General features: G+C 61.3%; 1 protein-coding gene across 1 annotated transcript; it reads left to right on the forward strand.

Annotated features, from left to right (window-relative positions):
* Positions 1-373: 373 nt before the first annotated feature.
* On the forward strand, positions 374-16,961 carry MDFI (MyoD family inhibitor). The gene is made up of 4 exons (XM_032203451.1): positions 374-423; positions 12,869-13,051; positions 16,034-16,288; positions 16,705-16,961. Exons 1-4 carry the CDS (start codon positions 396-398, stop codon positions 16,959-16,961), a joined length of 723 nt encoding a protein of 240 aa, XP_032059342.1. The 5' UTR covers positions 374-395.
* The last annotated feature ends 4,639 nt before the right edge of the window (positions 16,962-21,600 follow it).

Below are 21,600 nucleotides of genomic sequence, written 5' to 3' on the forward strand. Positions count from 1 at the left end.
CCCGAGGCAAGGGAGGGATTTTGGGGCCGGTTTTGTCACCGTTGGGCAACTGCAGTGCAGAGTGGCCATGGTTGTTTTTTTTTTTATAGGGTGCCCCGTGGGAGAGTGGTGGCAGGGCCGGCCGAGCCGCTCGCCCCACCGGGTGCCTTCGGTGACGTGCTCAAACCGTCACCGCCGCAGCCCTAATGAGAGGTCTGGGGAAGGCTGGGGCTGTGCTGGCCAAATGTCACCTCCTGCGTGCTGCTGGGTGAACGTGGGATGGAGAGAGAAGTTTGGAAAGCCCAAGGGGAGGAGGCAGAGCAGCCTGGGGGCTGGCAGAGGAGGGCAGAGCCTTGGGGTAAGGCAGCAGGGAGCAGCCCCGCTGCCAGCCCTCGTGTCGGCAGCACGGAGATGGGATGTATCCTGCCCAGGCACCAGGAGCAGGTACTGGGGAGGCAGCTCGCCTTGTGGCTAAGGGATTTGGGTGGTGGAAGAAAGGAGGGTGCAGGGCTGGTGTGGGGTGTCGGATCCTGCCTTTGGTTTTGGTGTCGTTAGGAAGGGGAGCAGGGCTCTGTCCCCGTGTCCCCACGTCCCTGCAAGGGGCACCGAGGATCTGAGGGATGCCCAGGAGAGGAGGCAGGCAGCAGCACGGCTGTGGGGCAGCTCTGGGTAAAGCCCTGTCCCCTCCATCCAGTGGGTGCCCTTCATGTCCCCTCACACTAAAGCTGCCCAGGGTGCACCCAGCCTTGGGGCTGCTCACCCCTAAATCCCAGTAATCAGCCCATGGGGGGTGGTTATCAGGCCCCAGGAGCCCCAAAGTCAGGTTCGTGTTTCTGTGTCCTCAAAGAAGCTTTCGAGTCAGCGCTCTCCCCCACCTTGCTGCAGTCCCTAAGTTAAAGCAACCCTACAAAGCAACCCTACAAAGCCCTGGTGCCTGCGCAGCCACCGCGGGGACCCAGGGGTGGTGCTGGGCCACCGAAGCCGTGGCTCAGCCTCGCCAGCACTCCCAAATTCCTTCCTGTGGGTTATCAGCCCCAGCTGTCAGCACGGAGGCAAGTGCTGAGCTGCAGCCTCGTATCCTCAGCCAAGCACGTGGCCCCGGGGTTCCCAAATCCGGGCGCCCCCCCAGACAGAGCATCGCAGCCGCCCTCCTCTTTCCCCCCTCCCCGCCGGCTGCTCCTGGGCCATGCTGGGGCTGCTGGGCCCTGCTGGGTGCTGGCCTGTGCCACATCCCCTGGGGCTGGCGGGTGTCAGAGGGCAGGGAAACAGGCAGGAATGTGCGACGGCAGCGTGCGGGGCTGGCGGGGCCGCTCCGTGACTCAGGCACTGCCTCAGAAGCCGGCGATGCCGGCACACCCCACGGCCCCATGCACCGGTGTGAGCACACCCTGATCCCAGCTTGGGTGCTGCTTGCACGTGGAAATCGGGGTTTAACGGGGGGGGCAAGGATGGGGCAGCACGGTGCCATTAGACGCTGCGCCCCCGGTGAAGGTGCAGAGGGCAGGAGGGTGGGCGTGTGGCCCCGTGGTGCTCCCCACGCTGCACCCTGTGCGTGGGGGGTCGGTGTCAGGGTGCCCATCTCCCCAGGGCACCCTGCACGACGTGCAGTGCCTTGCACAGCGGGGTGGGCAGGATGCTGCTGGTGAGGGTTTTAGGGCCGTTTTGTAGGGTGCAGGCCTGGAAGGAGCACAAACCCTGGTAGTGCCAACTTGCCTTCGAGCAGAGTGGATTTTTGCGGTCTCGCCCCCTCTCCATCCTCCGGGTGTTCACAAAGTGCCTGAGCTGCTCAGGTCCCTCCAGCCCCCCTCATTTCCCCTTCCCAAGTCCTTTCCTTTACATGTGGCTGCGGTGGTGATGTCCCAGCACCTCCCCCCGACCCCTCTACACCCTAAAAGCTGCACGCACGGGGCAGGGGATGGCAGCGGGGCGATGGCAGCGCCAGGCAGTGGGATGAGGGATGGGGACGGGTGTCACCCCGCTCCATCGGCCCTGCTCCAGCATCCTGCAGCCATAGCTCCAGACTGCAAAATGGAGCCCTACGCTTTGGGGATAGAAAGCAGCAAAAAGTGAGGCTGTTAAAGAAAAAAAAATCAACCTTCAAAATGTCCCCCCCGGGTCTTGCAGGGGAATGGTCGCTGCAGGGACGCAGCACACCCTGGTTTGTCCCCCTTGGAAAATCCTGATGCTGGGAGGGGGGAGCCCCAAAGCCCGGCTCGCTCTGGGGGCTGCTTCCACGTGGGGAAACTGAGGCACGGGGGGGTCGGGGGGGGCTCTCCGGGGGCTGTGTTCCTGCGGCCAGGCGCTGGGACCCTCCTGGCTCCGCAGCCGGGCCGCGGGGCGGGGGCACCTCCCCAACCCCAGCCCCAAAAGTTTCTTCCCACCGCTTTCCCACCCCCCCCAGGCCGAAAAATCCCCGGCCGGAGGCTGGCCCCGGGGGCCCGGCAGCCTCTGCCTGCCCTGCGCCTCTCCCCTCCCCGGCTCCAGCCCCCAAAGAAACTTTTCCTCCCCCTCCTCTTCCTCCTCCTCCTCCTCCTCCTCCTCCTCCTCCTCCTGCACGGAGCTGCTCGGCTGACGCGGGTGGTTGGTTGGTTGGTTGGTTGTTCTCGCGGCTTTTTTTTTTTTTTTTTTTAAGGAATTGGGGAAGCAAACAAACAAAACAAAACAAAACAAAACAAAAAAAAAAAAACATTTTTTTTTTTTTTAAAAAAACCAGCGCTTCGCGAGGGTCCCGTGCGCGCAGCCGGGAGCGCAAAGGGATGCGCGGGGGGCGCAGCGCGGTGCGGGGCTGAGCCGCTGCCCCCCGGGGGGGGCCCAGGTGAGAGGGGGCCGCGGAGGGGGCGGCCGGGGGGGGCCGTGCATGAGCCGAGTGTCCCGAGCAGCGCCCGGCCCCTCTCCGATGTCCCAGGCCAGCAGCCACCGGCAGAGCCGCCCGGAGCCCCGCCGCGCAGAGCCGCCCCCGGCAGGTATTGGGGAGGGGGGAGAGAAAGGAGGAGTTGGGGGGGGAGTGGGGGAGAGTGTGGGGGGGCGTTTGGGTGCATGGGGGGGTGTCTGGGGGGAGAGTGGGGGTGTAGAGGGAGTGGGGGGGGATTTTGGGGGTGTTAGGATGCTGGTTTGGGGGTGTTGGGGTGCGTGGCTGGGGGTGGCTGGGGGTGGGGAGGGCGTGCGCGTGTGGCTGGGGGTGTCTGGGTGCACAATTGGGGGTGTTTGGGGGGGGAGTAGGGGTGTAGGGGGAGTGGGGAGTGTGTGTTGGTGTGTTTGGGGGTGTTGGGGTACATGGCTGGGGGTGTCTGGGGGGGAAAGTGTGTGCGTGTGTGGTTGGGGGTGTCTGGGTGCGCAGTTGGGGGGGTGTGGAGATGTAGGGGGAGTGGGAGGGGTGTGTGTTTGGGGGTGTCCGGGGGGGGAATGGGTGTGTGGGTGCATGGCTGGGGGTGTCTGGGGGGGGGTTGCACAGCTCTGGGACGTGCAGAGGTGTGTGTGTGTGCGTGGGTAGGGGGGCTGGGTGGTGGGCTGGGGGGGCTGCGAGGAGCTGCAGGGCTTGGAGGGGGTGCGTGGCTTCTGGGTGTGAGAGTGTGGGAGTGTGTGCGTGTGGTCTGGGGGGGTCTGGTGAGGTGTGTGCATGGTCTGGGGGGGCTGGGGTGGAAAGTGCGTGCGTGGCCGGGGCGTGCGTGGTCTGGGGGGGGGGGGGGCGCATGGCTCAGAGCGTGCGCGTGTGCAGGGCTCTGCGCGTGCAAGCGTGTGGCCGTGTGCGGCCGTGTGGCTGGGAGCGTGTCCATGTGTCCGTCTGCACATGCGTGTGCACGCACACGTGTGTGCACGCAGCTGGGGAGGGGGGGGGGCCGTGGACTTCTCCAGGAGGGTCCGCGTGTGCGTGTGCGTGTGCGCGTGCACGGCCGTGCGCGTGGCCCCGCTCCCGCCTGCGTGCGTGTGTGCACGCCTGGCTCGGTGCGAGCACAGCTGATGCAGGCGAGCCCCCGGGGGAGCTCGCAGCACAAACTTCGCAGCGGTTCCTGTCACTTTGCCAAGTGCACGGGCCCGGCTGGGGCCGACACAAGCTGAAGGGGTTAAAAATGTGCCTTAGGGGGGGAGCTGCAAGGGGTTAGGGCTGTGGTGCAGCCCCGATGGCAGCACCCCGAGAGGGGTTGGGGGTGCACAGCAGTTCCCTGGGGGCCCCTGGCCAAAAGGAGGCAGCGGGGCAGGATCAGGCTGTGGAGAAGTGGATGGAAGGGTTTGGGGGACGGTTTTTTTTTTTTTTGTAGGGCAGAGCTGGGCCCCTCGAGATGCTGGGGTGGCACTGTCGGGGCTGGGGAGCTGTGCTGGTGACCCGTGGTGGCCGGTCCCTGCCTAGGGCTCAAGGGCAAACCCGTGCCGAAAGCCCAAACGGGGAGAGAAAAAAGCCAGAGCTGGAAGGCGACGGCACGGGGTGAAACTCCCCGCCGCACGCTGTCCGAGCAGACACAAAAGGGGCCAAATCCAGCCCGGGACGGGCTCTGCCTGCTCTCCAAAAAAAGCTGCAGCTCTGGGGGCTGAGCAGCAGGAGCTGGGTGCTGTGACACCGGGCGCGGGGATGTGCCGAGCCCAAGCGAGCGCCGCTTGGTCGCTCCCCTTGGTTTTGGCCCACGGCACAACCGGGCCCAGATTTTGGAGCACGCGTCCTCTTGGTCTCTTCCCCCTGTGTTTCCAGCTGGCTGCTGCTGGCTCCGCTTCCCGGCTGAGCTCCTCGTGCTGCAGGGGTTGGGGTGAAGTGGCTGCAGGGGCTGCCCCGTGCTGGTGACCCCCCAGCTCCCTCTGGGTGGGAAATGGGGAAGCGATCGTGCCCCGGCCTCGTGCAAAAAGGTTTTTTTGTGTGCCCTTGCCAGGGGTTAAAGGGAGCGCCGTGCACTCAGTGCTGTGAGATCAAGCGTGCTTTTAAACAGTGGTTTAGAAATCGATGAGGTTTGGGGAGCTCGGGGAGGCTGGGTGGGTAGGAGCTGGGCTGTGAGCCCTCGCTGGGCAACGTCAGGGAGCCTGGGGGCACCCATGGGTGCCCAACCTGGTGCACCCTGGTGCAAACCAGCACCCACGCCACCCTCCTCCTCCCCAGCTCCTCTCACAGAGGAAACCTGAGCGGAGTTGCTCCAAGGTTGCCCCCTTTATACCCTCCTCAAAGCCGGGGCATGCAGAGGGGGTCTCCAGGACACCCCAATTTCCACCCCCCCCCAGGCTCCAGGGACCCAGTCCCACACCGAGAGAACTTCCCCATCCTTCCTCACCCGGCGGGAGGGCTCCAGAGAGCAGCTTCCCAGGCGCATGGCGTGAGCTCGGGCTTTTTTGCTCGCACCATTTTTTAAATTAATTAATTATTTTTGAGGGATGAATGGACACGGGCCGTTTTGTGCTTGGTGCTGGCTTGGCCTCGTGACGCTGCAGCGCAGAGGCGTTATCTCTTGGGCCCTTTCCAGGGGCTCTGTCACGCAGCGTGGAGCCTGGGAATTTTCGCTCCTCTCCCTTCGCAAATCGGACCCGAAAATTTGGCGATGCCAAGCCTGGAAAAATCAACGGGGAAACCGAGGTGCTGGAGGGGTTTGGGTTAAACCAGGGTGATGTGGGCAGAGCTGGGATGGTGTCGCCGTGCTCGGTCTCGTTTCCCAGCCTGAGAGGAAGTTCTGCTCCTGGATTTTATTCCTTGGCATGGCTGGGGATGGGCCCCGTGCCACCGCAGCCTCCTCCTGCCCGGGGGATCGGGCACGCAGCAAGCCCGGCCCTCGGAATAGCCGCAGGCAGTTTGCGGAGGAGCCTCGGAGAGAAGAGGCAATTGTCTGCTCACGTGAAGTATGTGGGGTGTAATTATTTTCCGGAGGAATTAGCTGAAAACAGGAGAAACCAGCACCCCTCTGGCTGACGGGACTGGGTTTGTGCTTCCTTCCCTTTGCGGGGAGGCAGAAGAAGGGGGACGGGGGTCAGTGAGCGGGGCTGCCCTTAGGGGAGCAAAGAGATGTGAGGATGCTGGACCCAAAACTGCCTCCAGGAGGAACAGCTTGCCCTGCAGGCTGCCTCTCCTCCCTCCCACCACCCTTCCCAGCGGGACAAACTCTGCGTGGGGCCACCTCCACGTCCCCCCCTCCGTGCCCACGTCCAGGCTCAGCCGCAGGCGCCAGCAGCTCTGCGCCTCGTTGCTCGCACACAGGCACTTCTCGTTGTTGTGTTTCTTCTTTTTTTTTTTTTTCTTTTTGGTTGGTTTTGTTTTTTAATTCTTTCTGCCTGTTCCCGAGGAGTTTGCCCCGAGGTGGAACATGAGGCCGAGCCCCAAACAAGGCAGCTCTCACGGCAGCAAAGCTCCACTCGGTGAGCCCAGGGTGCTGGGCGCTGTCCCTGGGTGCTGTCCCAAGCCCCCCGGCCAGGCAGGAGCTGGGGCTCAGTCCTGCACGGAGAGGTGGGAGAAACAAAGCCCCCCCCCTCCCCCCGAGGTCAATATAAAAGGGTTTGTGTTAATCCTAGCACTGATTTAAATGAAACTCGTTGCAGATTTGTGCACAGCAAATGCAAAGGAGAAAAAGGAGGGGAAAAAAAAAAGCCCCCAAAGATTTTTTTTTAAATCCTAGATTCATTTTTTTTCACCCAAAGATTCATTTCTCTTTTCTTTTATAGTTACTTGTCTGCTCATGAAAACACTCGATTTTTTCCTTTTTCTTTAAACAGAAAAAAAGAAAATCTTTAAAAAAAAAAAAAAAAAAAAAAAAAAGAGCCAAGAATCAGATTTCTGGCTTTTTTCAAATGTTTCTCATTTGGAGCAAAACAAAGCAGGCCCTTCGGGGCTGTGCCGCTTGCCACCCGAGCATCCCGTTGCTGCTCCAGCCCCTAATTGAATTTCCTTGGAAAGCGCTCGCCCGAGCCTGTTAGCTGCAGAAACCTCAACTCTCCTCTGGGCATTTGCTGTGATTTTCCTGATTTTTTCCCAGAACTCTGCCTGGCTCGTGCCATACCTCCTGGTGCGGGCAGCAGCACCCAGGGTGTTGGGTTTGGGGTGGGAGAGGCTCCACATGTGGACACCTCGGTCCTTCCCACATGCTCCGGGCGCTGTGCTGCCCGCTCAGGCTGTGCTGGTGGAAATGAGTTGTTGGGTATCAGCAGAAATGGGTTAATGGGACTTTTTTTGTGCCCCAAATATCCATCTTGAGGCTTTCCTCAGCCACCACAGCCACAGCTCTGCTTCACCTTCAGCCAGGCTTTGGCAGCGTCTTCCCCGCTTGAGCCTCGTGCGCTTGACTTTGGGGACGGTCACCCCCTCGCTCCAGTGCTGTCCTGCTGGGACGAGTGTCCTGCTCTGCAGTGGGACATATCAGGGAGCACGCAGCAGCTTCTGGACGTGCTTCCATCCCAGTCCTGTTTTCCCTTGGGTCACCCCCCATGAGCACAGGAGGCTCTTGGCTGCAGCACCGACTCCTTCCCTGGTGCGGGATGCGGCGCACGGGGTGGGACGGGATGGGAAGGGACGGGACGGGATGGGAAGGGACGGGACGGGATGGGAAGGGACGGGACGGGACAGCTCCCGCCCGGTTCAGCCACTTTCAGTGCCAGGGCTGGGCTGCTGGGGCGGCGTGTTCTCCCAAAGGGCCACCTCACGAGGAGCGGGTCGGCTCGCCGGCTCCAGGAGCTGTTAATTACTCGCTCCACCCAAATGGCTCATCGTTGGACGGCCTCGCCGAGCCAGCACGCTGCTGCCCCGTGTGCCGTGCCCTGACCTCTGCAGAAGAGCTTGTTCTCACCTCGCTGCAGCTCCTTCAAAGCTGCTTTAGTGTCTGTGCTTAGGAAAAGCCCCAACCTTGCAAGCACGCAGCCCGCTGCAAGGACTGCGCACCACGACTGCAACATTTTGGGCTCCGTCACCGTACGGTGTTGCCTTGAGCAAATCCCTTCTGCCTCAGCTTCCCTGTTGAGCCAAGCAGCGTTAAGGCTATTTCATGCTGCCTTAGAGCTGTGGCTGTGCTAAAATGAGGTTCATCAAGACTGGGGAACGTGTGATGGGCACAGGCTTAAAACTGTAGGCTGGGCAGATCTCCGGATGAAAGGTGCTGCATAAGTGCAAATTTATTATTCTTGTTAATAATGATGTCCACCAGCTCGCATTTATCTGCTCTTCAATTAACTTTTTTTTAAGGACTCTTAACAGGTTAGAAAGACACAAATTTTTCCTGGCAGAACCTGTGCTGGTTTGACCCCGTAAGGTTACGCAATTACTGTACTGGCATGGTCCTTAATTAGACTCTCCATAATTTTCCCCGGCACAGCGGTGTGGCTCGCTGCTCTGTAATTCCCAGAATCTCCTTGGATCTGATAGGCATCGCCTTCGCTGCTTTCCAGGCTTCAGGGATAATTGCTTGCTCTTAGGGACACTTTGCACGTCTCAGGACCTCCTCCCCATCCTACAAGGCTTCAAAGTCCCCTTGGCCAGCTCAGTGAGGAAGCACTGAGCCACCACGGTGCTCCTTGGTGTCCATGAAAGCTGACTCGATCCCAGACTGGTTCCTTCACCCTTTGTTGTTCTCCATCCTTTTTCTCCACTCCTAGACCCCACAACATGTTTGGGATGCAACACGATGCTCTTTGGTTTCCGTAGGCAGAGCTGGGGCAGGAACCTAATCCTGCTGGGTCCGTGGGTGTCCTTGGCAAGCTGCGTTCTCCCACGGCTTCCAGTTTAGTCCGAGGGCTTTGGGGCTTGGAGACTGCTTCTTCCCTTGGATCTGCAGCCCCTGAGGGGTCTTGAATGCCACCTTTTACATATATGTTAAATATATTCTTGAGGCATATTTCCCCAGCGTTGCTCACAGTGACGGATGCTTCCTGCAGTGATTTATTTCTCACCCTCCCTGGGCTCCCTTCTTGCAGATATTCGGGCAGGTTGGTTGTGTGACGCGGCTCCAAGTCATGCTCTTCCTCTCTTTAGGAGACAAGGGATCACTCCTGCCCCACCATCGCATCCTCACCAGCAGATTTTGGGCAGGAGCAGGTACTCCAGGAGGGATTTAGGGTGGTCGGTGCCTCCTTGGCAGGAGCCATTTGGGTGGACGGTGCCCTTTGGGTGACGGGTTTGTAGGCACAGCCAGGCCCAGGCTCTGTGCCCCAAACTCTCAGGAGGGTTTTGCAGCTGGAGAAGAGGCTTGGTGGTGTGCTTTCAGCCCAGGTCCGAGGCTGCTGAGCGTGGTCCTGGCCACGAGTGGGACCTGTGGGGTTTTGTCCCTGCTCCTGCCCAGGTGCTGTGACCCTGCCTTGTGCCAGGAGGATGGACGGGATGGACGCTGCTCCTGCCCGTCTGGCCAGCCCAAAATTCCTCTCTTCCTACCCACCCACTGGCTATAAATAACAAATAATAACATCTCCCAGGCTGGCAAGCTATTTGGGGTTTTGTGGGTTTTCCTGCTTTGTTTTGCTTTTTTGCATTTAGGAAGTAACTTTTCATAGAAACCAATATTTTTATTTTTTTTTTCTCACCGGATTCCTCATTGTCCCGGGACTGAAATGTTTTTACAAAGCACGGCCCAGGTGAGCGCGGGGGCAAATGGGGAGCTGCAGGGGGGTGAAGCTGGGAGCTGAGCTCTGCTGGATGCGGCCAGGGCTTGCACAGGAGCATCTCGACTTCTGGGCCTTTCCTCCCCCTCGCCCTCCTCTTCCTTTCCCTGAATATCATTGAATGCGAAATGCTTTAGTGCATTAATTTCAGACTGAATGTAAATAAGCCATTTGGACTTCTCCCAGTCGAGCAAACTCTCAAACCAGGATTTTGCTTTCCTCTCCGCCAGCCTGGCTCGTGGGATTGGAAGGATTTGCTTCAGCGCTGTCTCTTCTGCACTTGAAACCACTTAATCAAGCTCTGAAATATCCCCCGAATAGGTCAGACAGGCACCTGATTGGGACAGGCGGCGTGTAAGGGAAAACCAAGAGAGATTACACGCCCGTTTTATCTGCACGAAGCAGATTAGACAGCTCCCAAACTAAATATTGCTGCGAGGTAGCGTGTTGTTCATGGCAAATGCCTCACTAGACCGTCTCTGTTTGTGTCTCCGTCCAACACCATCACTTCCCTGCCCTGGGACATGAAAGGGAGAGGAGACACGAGGCTCCTGAGCTCCTCCACGTCAGCCGGTGCCAGCTTTGGGTGCTCCTCAGATCCCGAAGAGCTCAGATGTGGCTCCAGATGTGTCCGAGGCCCTCTCCTGCCACCAGATTTCTCCCTTTCTGCAGCCAAAGGCACCGCTCAGCCGGCGGGGGGAACAGCTCGTCCCTAGCGCTCGGCTGCAGCTGAGAAAACCCAAGGGGGAGCCATGGGAAAACCTGGGAGGATTTAACCCAAAAATGCAGCTGCGGCGTCGCCTCTTCCCACATCCTCCGTGCCTGCCAGCTGGGGGGCTGAGCACCACGGGGACGAAGGAAAGCCACCCATGGGACACCCGCAGTCACCCTGGGCTCAGTGGTTCTTGTTTGTGCTGCTGGGCGGCTGCTGTGATGCTGCCGTGTCCTCCTGCTTGTGCCCAGGGATTTTGCAGATGGGTCAGCTCAGGCCTGAGAGCTTGTTGGGAACAAAACGCGTTTCCAAGGCATGCGTGTGCTCACCCCTAGCCAGCACAGAGGTGCTGCACGGGGTCCATCCCAATCCCGGTTTCCCCTTGGTCCCAAAACTCTCATTTTGTGCCTTTAGCTTTGTGAAAGTCTTGTGAGATCCTCGGTGAAAGGCCAGGGGAGCTCACAGCTCTCTGACATCCACCAGCTCTTTCCCCTTCTCCCTCCTTTTTTTTTTTTTTTTCCCAAGCCCTGGGCTGTTCGGTGGGCACCGGAGCTCAGCGGTTTCCTGGGGCTTTTGCAGAGGAGCTCCACATCCGTCGGCCTCCCTAAATCCACGTGTACCCGATGGCACTGCAGTGATTTACTGAAGCCCCAGCTGGTATTTTAAACACCGTGTCACCTCTGCTCTCCTAAAGCCCCCGGGGCGAGCTCCCCGTGTCACCTCCGTTTCCCCCAGGGATTTTCCAGGAGGCTTCCTCGTGCTCCTCACCCCACGGACTGGGGCAGTAGGGATGGGACCAGCTTTACCTGAATTTCTCTCCCGTCTATTTCTGTCCCTCTCCTGGCCAGCTCGTTCCAGTGGGAGGTAATTTCATCGCCAGCTTCCTCCCTCCTTCGCTGCGGTCGCGTGTGCGGGGTAATTACCCGGAGGGGAAGCGTTGCCTGCAGAGAGCTCGGCCGCAGCGATGCTCAGCACCTCGACCCCCTTCCCGGGGACTTTTTGGAGCCGTGCCCTCCATCCACGGCTCCAAATCGCACATCTCGGGCTCAGGGCTCTGTCTGGAGCTGCCCAGATATCGGGGCGTTCGTGTCTGGTGCTAAGAGGCGTGAGATCAGGCGTGGGCCAAACCCTGCGGGGCTGACTCAGGCCGGTCCAGGTCGGGGCATGACAGAGGACTCGGATGCAGCAACCTGTGGTTATTATTCACCTTCTCACCACGCCTATGCCCAAATACCTGGGGGTAGAGGACAGCCTGCTCCCTTCCCTTTCACCCCGGGCTTTCTCAGGGAACGTGTTTCTTTCCGGGGCTTGCTTGCTCCCACTCCTTTTGGGTTTCTGTGACAAATTCAGCTGGAACTGGTGGGTTTGCCTCGGTCGAGCACCAAAATCGCCACCCCTGTGGGAACGGTTGCAGGAGAGCCACGCTCAGGGCTCTGCAGGTTTTACTCAGCAAAAAAAAACCTCCTCCACCAGGTGACTTTTGGGGCCAGGGAGCAGTTCTGTGCTGGAGCTCCGGGAGGTGGTTTGTAAAACAAAAACCCAAGGCAGGTTCGTCCTTTCCTGCCAAGTCGCATCAAGCTGTTCCGTCAGGGGATTTTTGTCTTGGGGAGGAAACCCGAAACCAAGCTGGGGCTGGATCACCGAGCTCTGCAGGGGGGAAACTGAGGCAGGGGGATGCACGCGTGGGGCTGGGCGAGCGTCGCTGCCAGCTCCTTGCAGCCCCTCTGTGACAACCCCGGGCTCCTCCTGCCCCCCCAGGACTGCGGGTGGTGCCCCCCCTTCCCTTGTAGGGCCTCTTGTTATAGTCCCTATAATTATACGTGTGCGGTCTGCTCGCCTTCCTGCCCAGCTCCTGCCTGCAGGAATATTTTGCTCGTTATATCGAGCATCACGAAGCAGCCCAGCTCTCCGTCTTCCCCCCCCCTCCTTGCCTGCCTGCATGTAGGGCCTCTTGTTATAGCTGGGAAAATGACGGGTGTTTGGTCTCCCTCCCTTCGCCCAGGCTATAATTTAGTTTTATAAAAAGTGCAGCCCAGCCCCTGTGGTGCAAGCGGGAGCTATTCCTGGGCCGGGGAGGAGGAGGGGGCTTGGGGGGGCTCAGAGCTCTGCGCCGAGCCCCGTGCAGCCCCCCCCGGGCACACCGCTTCTGCAAGAGGATGTGGGATGCTGGGGTTTGTCCCCGTGAGGCTGCTGGGGTTATCCCCAGCTTTTGGGGTTTTGCTTGCAGTCCCTGGGGGCTGCTCCTGTCCCAGAGCAATGGGATGTGACTGGGGGGGGGGGTGGCAGCCAGCTCCCCGTGGGGAAGACAGCACCGTTTTCATGGGAATGGGGGGAGAAACTGCTTGGGAGGCTGCGTGTAACCTGCTCCCCTCTTTTTTGGAGAAGGAATCTGTGACTTTGGGGAGTTTGGGGAGGGTGCCCGCACACCGCTGGTGTTGCAGCAGGGTGAGTGGCCCCCCAAATCCTTCACGACGGTCCCTCTGTCCCCCCAGCCGTGTACTGGGGGCAGATGGCTCTGCTTTATGCCCCAAAACACAACCCCTGGCGTGGTCTGGCACAGCGGGCGTGATGGCAAGGGGGGCGCATCCTGGTGGCACCCCGAGGCGCTCGGCTCCAACCCCGTTTCTCTTGCAGAGGCGGGCGAGACCTCGCGCCCTTCGCCAGCGGCCCCCTCAGCGGAGCCCCGGCCCCCCGCCCGCCCCGCGGCCCCCAGGCAGGAGAAGTGCCCAGAAGACGAGGAGGAATCCCACAAAGTGCTGACAAACGGCACGGCACCGGCCAGGACCGAGCTCGCGGGCGCTCCCGAAGCTGTGACATGTGAGTGCTCCCTCCACGACGCTCCCCGGCAGGGCTCGGCCCGTTAATGAGCGATGGGGCTGATTAACGAGGCGGGCAGCGGCGGTGGGAAGCCGGCTCCTCCTCGCTCTGTTCTTCCCCACATCAAAGGAAAAGGCTGGGGCTGAGCGTGAGTCACCGGGAGCTGGGGAAAGCCGAGGGTGGCAGCGAGCAGCCCCTGGTTTTGGGGAGAAATGGGGGCTGAGAGGAGATTTGGGGCGCACCGGGTTAACAGCAGGGCTGGGGGCCATGGCTCTGGGTCCCGTTACGGGGCTGGGAGAGCAGAGCTGGCCGAGGGGGGAGGCTGGGGGCCAGCCCCTCCTGCAGCCACGCCATCCAGCCCTTCCCTGGCTCCCAGCCTGGCTGCTGGGATTTTGCTCCCAGGCTGCCCATGGCGCACGCGGCCGTTCCCCGATCGCTGGACGCGAGCGCGCAGCTTTCCCTTCCAAGGGGCGGAAAGCGGGTTGATGCTTCCCCGCGGGGCAAGAGGAGAGGGTGGGAAAAGGGGGAGAGAGGAGAAGGTGGAAAGGGGGCGAGCAGAAAGTGGGAAGGGGGCCACAAACTTCGCCGAGCGGGCAGGAGGAGGTGGGGGAGCGGCGCACCGCGGGCGCTCCTGCCGGCGCGGCGTACGTGGAGCGAGGCGAGCGCACGTTTCCTCAGCCCCAGCTCGAGCCCTTGCAAGCATCTGGGAGCTGGGCCGGCTGCCCACAGACATTCTGCACCTCTGAGTCACGCCGCAGCCGCTGCGCCCCGCGTGGTGCGGCCCCGCGCAGCCCCCTCCCCACGCCGCGGGCCCCGGGGCCGGGAGGAGCGCAGGCACCCGGGGGCGTGGGGTGCAGGGAACCCCCCCCGGCTCCTTCCCATCTCCTCCCCAGGAGGTTCAGCTCCCTGCATCGTCGCCGGCAGCCCTCGCTTTGCAGCCTGCTCGGGTGCAAAGGGAGGGCTGGGGCTGTGGTCGGTGGGGCTGTCATTGATTTTGGAGGGCAATTTTCCCCATCGGTGCCGTGCCAGGTGCTCCAAGCCCTGCTGGTGGCACCTCTGGACCTCTGGCAGAGCTGGGTGGCAGCGGGGTGAGGACGGCTACGGGTCAGACATCCACCCACCAAGCCCCAGGGATCCTCCAGGGTGTCCAAACCACGCTGGTGGTGTGCCCATGCGGGGCCACTGCCACCCCAAGGAGCATCCCCCTGGTGTGAAACACGAAGTTTCGCCCTTCCAGGAGGGTTTTGGTTAAGCACAGGCAGGATCTGTCCCATGGGCTGCTCCTCCCAGCCGTGCCACCGCCTTACAGAGCATCCCGCATCGCTCCTGGTGGCCCCAGGCTGAAGATGTCAGAAGAGCTTTCTGAGCTGTAGGCCCCCCTGAGAAATGGGAGCTCTTTTTCGTGGCTTGAAGAGGTGGGGGGGGGGACGGCTGGCTGGCCCTCACTGCTGCTGGCTGGAGCCGGAGCGTGATTTTGATTTACAAACAGTTTAATCTGAGGAATGCAGCGAAATGGAGAACGCCAAACCCAGCACACTCCGTGCTGCCGTAAGCCCTGCTGCTTCTCAAAAAAAAGAATATATATATATCATAACATAAAGAACAGCAGGCAAACCTGCGGGCCAGTGAGTGGCTGCACTGGGCTCTGTCCCTGTCCCCTCCCCATGGCTCTGGCCAGCCCCAGGTGCCACCATCCCCCCCAGCCCTGTGCACGATGGCACCTTGGGGGGTGCCCCTTGGAAACCAAAGGAATCTACTTGGGGCCTCGGGAGGTTTTGGGGAGAAACGTCCCGTTTTATCCAAGGTCCATTTACTCTTTCTCCCCTCCTGCTTTCAGCCCGATCTTCCAGCTCAGCCCTGCCTATTTCCAGCTCCCTCCCCAGCGCGTTTCGTGCAGTTTTCACCCAAACTCCCATAAACTTCCCTCCGCGGTCTGAGCCCAGCTCCCTTTTTGGAAGGGGCAGGGGCACACACTTGTGGTTTTCGAGCCTCCATCTATTTTTGCCAGTGCAGACAGAGGTGGTGGGGCTGTGCTAGGGGGGAGCTCGGCCGTGCCCCCTCCTCCTGTGGGACCCCCGTGGCCACGGTTCGCAGAAAGCAGCTACTGTTCCCCGGCGGCCAGAGGTGCCTTTGCCCTCGAGCCTCTGGGCTGAATCATCCCTTGTTTACTGGCGCAGGAGAGGAAAAAAAAATCAAAGTTTGGCAAAAGCAGGGGGTGATTTGTGCCTCCGAGTGGAGCTGCTGCGCCGGGGGGCGAGCGCTCGAGCCCCCTTCCTTGGGCCTCGTGTCCGCGGGGGGGACACGGCACCGGGCAGGAGCGAGGACCAGCATGCGAGGGCTGGAGGCAGAGGCAGCCGGAGCAGATCTTTGTTCCCTCCTCCAGCAGAAAAGTTCAGCCAGAGGCTGGGGAGCCCATTCATGAGGCGGCCGTGGTGCTGAGCTCTCCAGCTTCGCCTTATCTGGCTGCCCGCAGCGCGCTGGGGACGGCCACGGGCAGCACGGGGGCTGTGCCATGGGACGGCGGCATGGCCCTGGGGTTCCTTTTGGTGCTAGCAGGGGCTGATGCTTCTTTTCCCTGCTCGGCACGAGGGGAGCTCGTCGCTCCGTGCCGCCGGTCACCCCCCCCCGGTGGCTCCATCCCTGCTGCCTGCGCTGGCGATGCCGGGACCCTGGGGACCTCCTCCCCAAGTCCTCCGCTGAGTTTTGGCAGCTGCGCCACGTCCTGCACGCCAAGCCTTTATTTCTTGCTCTGTTTTTTCATCCCTCCCTCCCTTTCTTGCTCTGCTTCTCCCTCCTTCCCTCCAGCCAGCGGCTCCTTTTCCCTCTCCCTCCTCTCAGACCGCTACGGGGCCGCACCGTGCCCAGCTGGGGACCAGGTCCCCGTGTAGTGGCAGGGAACGGGGACCAGGACCACGTTTTTTTCCCCCTCACAGTGCTGCAGGGGCGGCAGGACCGATGGTAACGCACTGCTTTCCCCTCCAGGCCAGCCCCAGGTGCGAGCAGCCCCGCAGCCCCCCGGCCCCTGCACCCACCTGCTGCAGAACGGGGCCGGGCGAGGGCCGGATCCGGGAGGTGCCCTCGGGGACGCGGGGAACGGGGTCTTCCGCCCCCTGCCCAGCTCGCAGAAGCCTCACCGTAAGCTGCAGTCCCACCACTCCATCAACAGCCAGAGCAGCAAGAAGAGCAAGGGCAGCTCCAAGTCGGCTTCGTCCCACATCCCTATCGAGGCGCAAGAAGGTACCGGCTCTCCCCAAGGGGGGGCCCTTCCCAGCTGGTTTCCTCCAGCCCCGCATCCCTTGGGGTTTCTCGTGCAGCACCCTTCCAGCTCACCGGGACCCCGGGTGTCAGCCCTGCTCCCCTCCTGGGACCCCACTGCGTCTGCACCTCTTGCTCTTCCCCAGGGTTGGCGCTGACCGGGTCATTTCATATCCCCCAAAATCGGTCTCTTTTGGGGTCTGGGCATGTCCCAGGCAGCAGAGCTGGTGCCCAGGCATTGAGGCAGATCCCTAGAGCGGTGCTGGGCTCCCGGCCCCTTCCCATCCCTTAATTCCCAGGGGAGAATTTCCATCCTCTGGGGGCTCAGCGTCTGCTCACCGGGTGCTGCCCCGGCCCATCTTGGGGTGTCAGCACCTCCCTGCCCTGTTCCCCTGCAGACTGCTGCGTCCACTGCATCCTCTCCTGCCTCTTCTGCGAGTTCCTGACCCTCTGCAACATCGTGCTGGACTGCGCCACCTGCGGCTCCTGCACCTCCGAGGACTCCTGCATCTGCTGCTGCTGCTGCAACTCGGGCGAGTGCGCGGACTGCGACCTGCCCTGCGACATGGACTGCGGCATCATCGACGCCTGCTGCGAGTCAGCCGACTGCCTGGAGATCTGCATGGAGTGCTGCGGGCTCTGCTTCTCCTCCTGAGGGCTGGGGGCAGCGGGAGGGAGGACGAGCAGGAGCGGGATTCCCCCTCCTGCAGAGCCCCTGAGCCTCGCCGGTGGGGAAAGCCGGGCGCGAGGCAGAGCCAAGCCTGGTGAGGGAGGAGAGCGCAATTCCCCCGTTGCAAACCTCGTCCTTGGAGCCTCTGAGCCCGCTCAGACCCTGTCTGGGGACAGTGCCTTCGGGCTCTACCTCTTCCCCACACGCCAAGGGTCGCGGGAGCACCCTGCCACCTGAGCCGAGCGCAGGAGCTCCCATCCCGCGCCCCCGCTGCCCGAGGAAGCTGCTCCGGGCACGGCGACAAAGGGGAGCCTGCAGCATCCTCACCCCTGGGACCCTCCAAGACTGGGTGCAGCTCCCCGGGGGGACCCCACGGACACCAAAACCTTCAGCCAGGCTGCGGGACTGGTGTTACGGGGACGCAGCGCCGCCCCCCAGCACCTCCCCAGTGCTGAGATCGGCAGCCAAGTGCAATAAACGGCCCACGGCGGGGATCCCCCTGCAGCCGAGTGCCTTCACCCCTGCCTGGTCCCTTCCTGCGGGGCCGGTGCAGCTGTGCCAAGCTGGCACCAACCCCATGAGCATCCCTCGGTGGGTCTATTGGGGCCAAATGACCCCCAGCTGCCGTCACCCCAAGGACGGGGCTCGTGGCTGGGTGAGGGTGGAGCACGTCCCCTTGGAGAGCTGGGGAGAAGGGGAGGGAGAATAAGTGTCATGGTATTATTATTATATATATATTTTTTTTGGTCCCTTTTGTTACTGTAAATAAAGGTCTTTCTTCATTTCTGACCAGGGGCTGCTGCATCATGCGCTCCTCGAGGTGCTCCCAGGGGGGACCGTGCCCCCCATCCCTGCACCGTGTCCCCTCATCTGTGCCGTGTCCCCTCGTCCCACCACAGGGCATGGGGGCTCGGGCAGGGGCTGCAAGGCTTTCCAGCCCCTGAGATGGCTCGGTGACAGCCCTGGAGCTCTGCCCTTCACCCCTCACTTCCCGCAGGGGCACGGGGTCCTTACAGGAGAAAATCAAAATGCCAATTCCCAGCTGTGGGGCTGGGAGGGCGCAGAGGGCCCGGGGTTTGGGGGGTGCTGCGGGAGGTGGCAGCCAGCCAAATTTGGTGGCCTGGGTGCTCTCGTGCCACCCACCCAGCCCTGTCTAGGGACCGTGGAGCATGCCGTGCCGTGCCGTGCCATGCCACGCTTTGCCATGCCGTGCCGTGCCGTGCCAGCAAGAGATTTTGACCCCCCCCAAAGTCTCGTGGCCCCTCGGGGTCCCGACAGCCCCGGCGAGGCTTCTGGCTGGGCTGCAGCTGAGCAAGGAGGGAAAAATGCTTAAAAGCCGAGGCCAAATGGGTCAGTTGGTCACGGTGACACAGGCTGGTTTGGGATCTGGGCTGCCTGCCCTCCGGGGCTGCGGCTCAGCCATGAAACCTATTTTTAGTGGTGAGCGCAAGGCGGCCGGAGCCCAGCGCAGGGCAAGTGCATGGAGGGGAAGAGGACGGTGCGAGCAGCCTTCCTCCACCCCACCCATGGGACTCAGGGTGGCAAATCCAGCCTCAAACCCTTCCCAAAATTCAGCTGAGCCCCAGGACGAAGAACTGGGGGGGGGCTGCACTTTGCTGCCTGCCCCGGGACGCGGACGGGAGCGGGGCCCCATCGCGGAGCCGGTGGGAGCTTTGCCACAGGCTCTGGCTGCGGCTCGGCTCCAAGCCGTTCGCATCCTTGGCAAGGAGGGACGGAGGCGCCGGCCTTCCCCAGCCTGGCCTCACTCGTGGTGTTAATTAGGGAGGCTGGAGCTGGCAGCACCCCACCAGCCGCGGTAACGAGCGCTGCTGCCGGAGCCGCTTAATGGGGAACAGATTCCCCGGTGCGGGAGGGCCCCGCGGCTGGCAGTGCCGTGCACGCATGTGTCCCAGATCCTCCTTCTCCCTGTGGGGAGGGTGGCACGCACCCCACGCCCCCAGTTTCCCCAGTTCCAAAAGCCCTTTGGAACTGGGAGCGATCCCACGCTGCCCCCCAGGAGCAGGTCTTCAACCGCTGGAGGGGGGGAGCAGTGCCAGGCTCTGCGCGGAGCATGATGTGCTGCTGAGTGTATGTGATATTCACGCCTACAAATGTACTTTAGTGAGGGCTGCTTCCAAAAAAATGCAAATAAAAGAGCACCCGGTGACTCCGCAGGGCTACCCAAAGGCACAGCTCAGCCCTGCCAAGTGATGCTCTGCCCCCAGGAGGCCGACGTCCGCTGGCTTTATTGGGCACTGGCAGGGGCACGGCCAGATTTTTATTTTAAACCCTTTTTTTTCCAAGCCTGGGTTTGGAAAAAAAAAAGCATGTGCTACCCTGGGCAGCGCTGGCTGCTCTGCTCATACCCCAGCTGCTCCTGAAAATTGGCTCGGGGGCACGGGGATGTGGCAATGAGGGAGCTGAGCTGCCCAAGCGCCTGGCAAGGGCTCGGGAAGCAAAGTGCAAACCTTCCTCTGGATGCGAGCTGCTGCTGGCCGTGCACCTTGCAGAGCACCAGGGGGAGGCAGGGGTTAACCCTCCTGCCTGGGAATTAATTAACAGCAGATGTGCTCAGTTTTTAACTAATTACTCTCCTGCCAGCACTTGGTTTTCACGCTTCCCTTGCAAGCTGCTGGGAGCTGGGCGCCGTCACACCGTGCCCAGGCAGGTGCTGGCCCTGCAGACTGGGCTGTGCTGGGTGCCCGGGCTCATCCGTGTCCTCCCCCCAGCCCAAATGGGGTCCTCACCGAAGGAATTCACTGAAATGGGCTAAAATTCATTAAACTATTGAGTGCCTGTAATAGCTTCACTCTGTTAAAGCTCGGTGACCGGCTCCCAAAGTGACTTGGGTCTGTTTGGGGAGTACGTGGTGGGTGTATTGTTCATCCCATATGGGGCTGTGCTGCTGGGGTAACCCCTGCCCTCCCTGCTCCCTGATCCCTTTGCTGATAACCCAAAGCGTCTCCCCAAAACCTCACCCAGGGCAGGGAGAGCTGCAACACTCGTTGCCTTCGGGGCTTTCGTTTGCCTCTCTCTGCAGGCAATTTATTATGGCTGGGACATTTAACATATTACTCAAGGAAGTTTATTATCAAGCGTTGTCAGCGGGCAGCACGGTGTGTAGGGACGCAGCACCCATCAGGATACGGCTGAGCCCCTCTGGCCCCATAGCTGAGGGCAGCAGGAGGATGCTGGGGGGGGGACGGGCGGCGCGGATGCGCCTCTGCTCCTTCGGTGGTGATTGCTTTCAGCAGCCCGGGCTATTTCTGTCTACAATCACAATCAATAAAGCAAGTGAGAGGGTTTTTATTTTTCCACTCCAAATGCTTTCTTCATCCTGTTTCCTCCCTGTTCACACGGCGGACTGGGGCGCGCTCCAGCAAGGAGGCCCACGGAGCCGTCTCCTCCTTCCTCCTCACCACCAGTCCTGTCCCTGCTCCCACTCCTGCTCCCACTCCTGCTCCTGCTCCTGATCCCACTCCTGCTCCTGATCCCACTCCTGCTCCACGCTCCCCATCCCAGCCCCGTGCAATCCCTGCCCCATCTAACACACCGCAACCACAGGGGCAGGTTTGGCAGGAAGCGAGAGGACAGCATCGCACGTGTGCATGCGTGCACACACACACACACACACGAAAACCCTGCCAGAGCCAAAACCAAAAAAAAAAAAACCACCCTAGAACTAGGGCTCTGGAAGATGCGGCAGCTCGTGTAATCCCCAATTCTGCTGGGCTGCCTTCGTAGTGCGGCGATGGGGGGACGGGCCGAGGGGAGCCAACTGCAGTCTATTAAACTTCCTTTGAGAGCCTGCCAGACTGACAACAGCTGGAAGGAATTAGCTTTGCAGGTCCACCAGCTCCTCTCCTCGCTTTCACCCTTCCCCAAAAAAGCAGCTTGAGGCCGCGGGCCTGACAGCATCACTTTTTCCCCGCTTTCCAAGATCCCTGGCGTCCCGCGGGATCTGCTCGGCGCTGCTTTCGCCTTTGATCCCAAACCTGCAAGGAGCGGGAGGAAAAATCCCAGGACCTTCAGTGATGGCTAACCACTGCCATCCTGCATGAGTGCAAGGTGCTGGAAAGAGTTTATTGGGCAGTGACCCCCCCTAGGAGCCTGTGTTCACCATCACTGCTCGGTGTCCTGGTGCCGTGCACGTACCTGTGCCAAGGGGGGCCCTCGGTGCCGGTTCCTGGGGTGCCAGCCCCTTTGTTCCACGTGATGGTGGGTTTTGGGAGCAGGGTGTGACAGCCCCACGCTGCTGTTGCCAGCGGGGATTACCCAGAAATGTCTCTTTTCCCTGGGGAAGGGGGGTGCAGAAGCCGTCTGAGCTCGGCGATATGTGCAGCAGTGCAGAATTGGCCACCACTGGAGGGTTTCGCTGCCAAAGAGCAAGCTGCCTGCAAGCACTGCCTCCTCCAGCCAGCCTCGGGGGCCAGGACCCAAGCGGAGACCATATATCTCCACATTCTGCCTTGCTACCAAGTTGGAGAAGGAAAATGCAGGAGGGGTTGTGTTAACCCTCTGCTGGGTGCCTGCGGAGGAGCGGAGCGGAGCCGAGCAGCCCCGCGAGCCTCTCGCACGCTGCTAGACACCCAGCAGGGAGGGCAGGAAAGGGCTTTGCCCCCCA

Source organism: Aythya fuligula, chromosome 25 (assembly GCF_009819795.1).
Source record: "Aythya fuligula isolate bAytFul2 chromosome 25, bAytFul2.pri, whole genome shotgun sequence".
NCBI classification, from domain to species: Eukaryota; Metazoa; Chordata; class Aves; order Anseriformes; family Anatidae; genus Aythya; species Aythya fuligula.